Raw genomic sequence first — 852 nt, 5'->3', positions numbered from 1 at the left:
CAATGATGGGCACAATCCAATGCACCTTGTTGTCCGCGCTCCAGCCGTACCAAAAGAAGGTTATCGGCAGCAGGCAGGAAAAGATGACCATGGTGGGGAGTCGCATTTCTTGCTCGACTTTATCCCCGTTGCGGGCTGCCAACTTGATAACAATCCTGTCGTTGGTGATGGCGGCGATATAGAGGCTGATGAAGGACCCAATGCCAATGCCCAAGTACGCAAGGCCAGATATACCCGAGGAAAAGCCATACTGGTTTCTAAAGACCGGTGTGATTGCAGTAAGGAATAAAAACAGCAGCCCATAAGCAAAGGCCATGTATGTAGCCAGAAGGAAGATGATGGGCGATATGAATAGAAGCACCACGGGCCGTCGAAGACCCTGCCTCAGGATTTGCACGGCAGATCTGTTTTCATCCTTTGCTAGACCGTAGGCGCTGCGAAGGTTGCCTAGGCCCAGTTCCTTTGCCATCCGAACTGTTTTTCGCTGTATCAAGACTGGAGGATAGGTCTCGCGATTGAAGAGTTGTACTCCTAACGACAAGACATCACCAAGGATGGCCAGAGTTCGGTAGACCCAGCGCCAGCCAATTGACTCGCCAGTGAATTCACCACAGATGGGACCAACCAGTGGACCAAAGAGCGGACCCATGCTCCAGATTGATGTTGCTAGCCCACGCTGCTGCACAGGGAAGAGGTCGGCGACAACACGACCTCCTAATGTGACACAGCCGACGCCACCGATCCCGGAAAGGAATCGAAATGCGATGAGGGCACCGATATTGGGAGCAAAGGCGCATCCAATCTGCCACACAACGAAGAACTAGTTGGATGAATTGAGCACAATGCGGCGAC

At 52.6% G+C, this 852-nt stretch overlaps 1 protein-coding gene across 1 annotated transcript; it reads right to left on the bottom strand.

Moving 5' to 3' along the window:
- FTJAE_14311 (major facilitator superfamily transporter) lies at positions 1-852 on the bottom strand (the record flags this gene model as incomplete). Its single annotated transcript, XM_037347520.1, has 1 exon — positions 1-820. A coding segment is annotated over one exon (820 nt), but the record flags the coding sequence as incomplete, so codon positions are not given.

This window comes from Fusarium tjaetaba (genome assembly GCF_013396195.1).
Source record: "Fusarium tjaetaba strain NRRL 66243 chromosome Unknown NRRL66243_c0000835, whole genome shotgun sequence".
NCBI classification, from domain to species: Eukaryota; Fungi; Ascomycota; class Sordariomycetes; order Hypocreales; family Nectriaceae; genus Fusarium; species Fusarium tjaetaba.
This window is presented reverse-complemented; position numbering and strand designations above follow the sequence as displayed.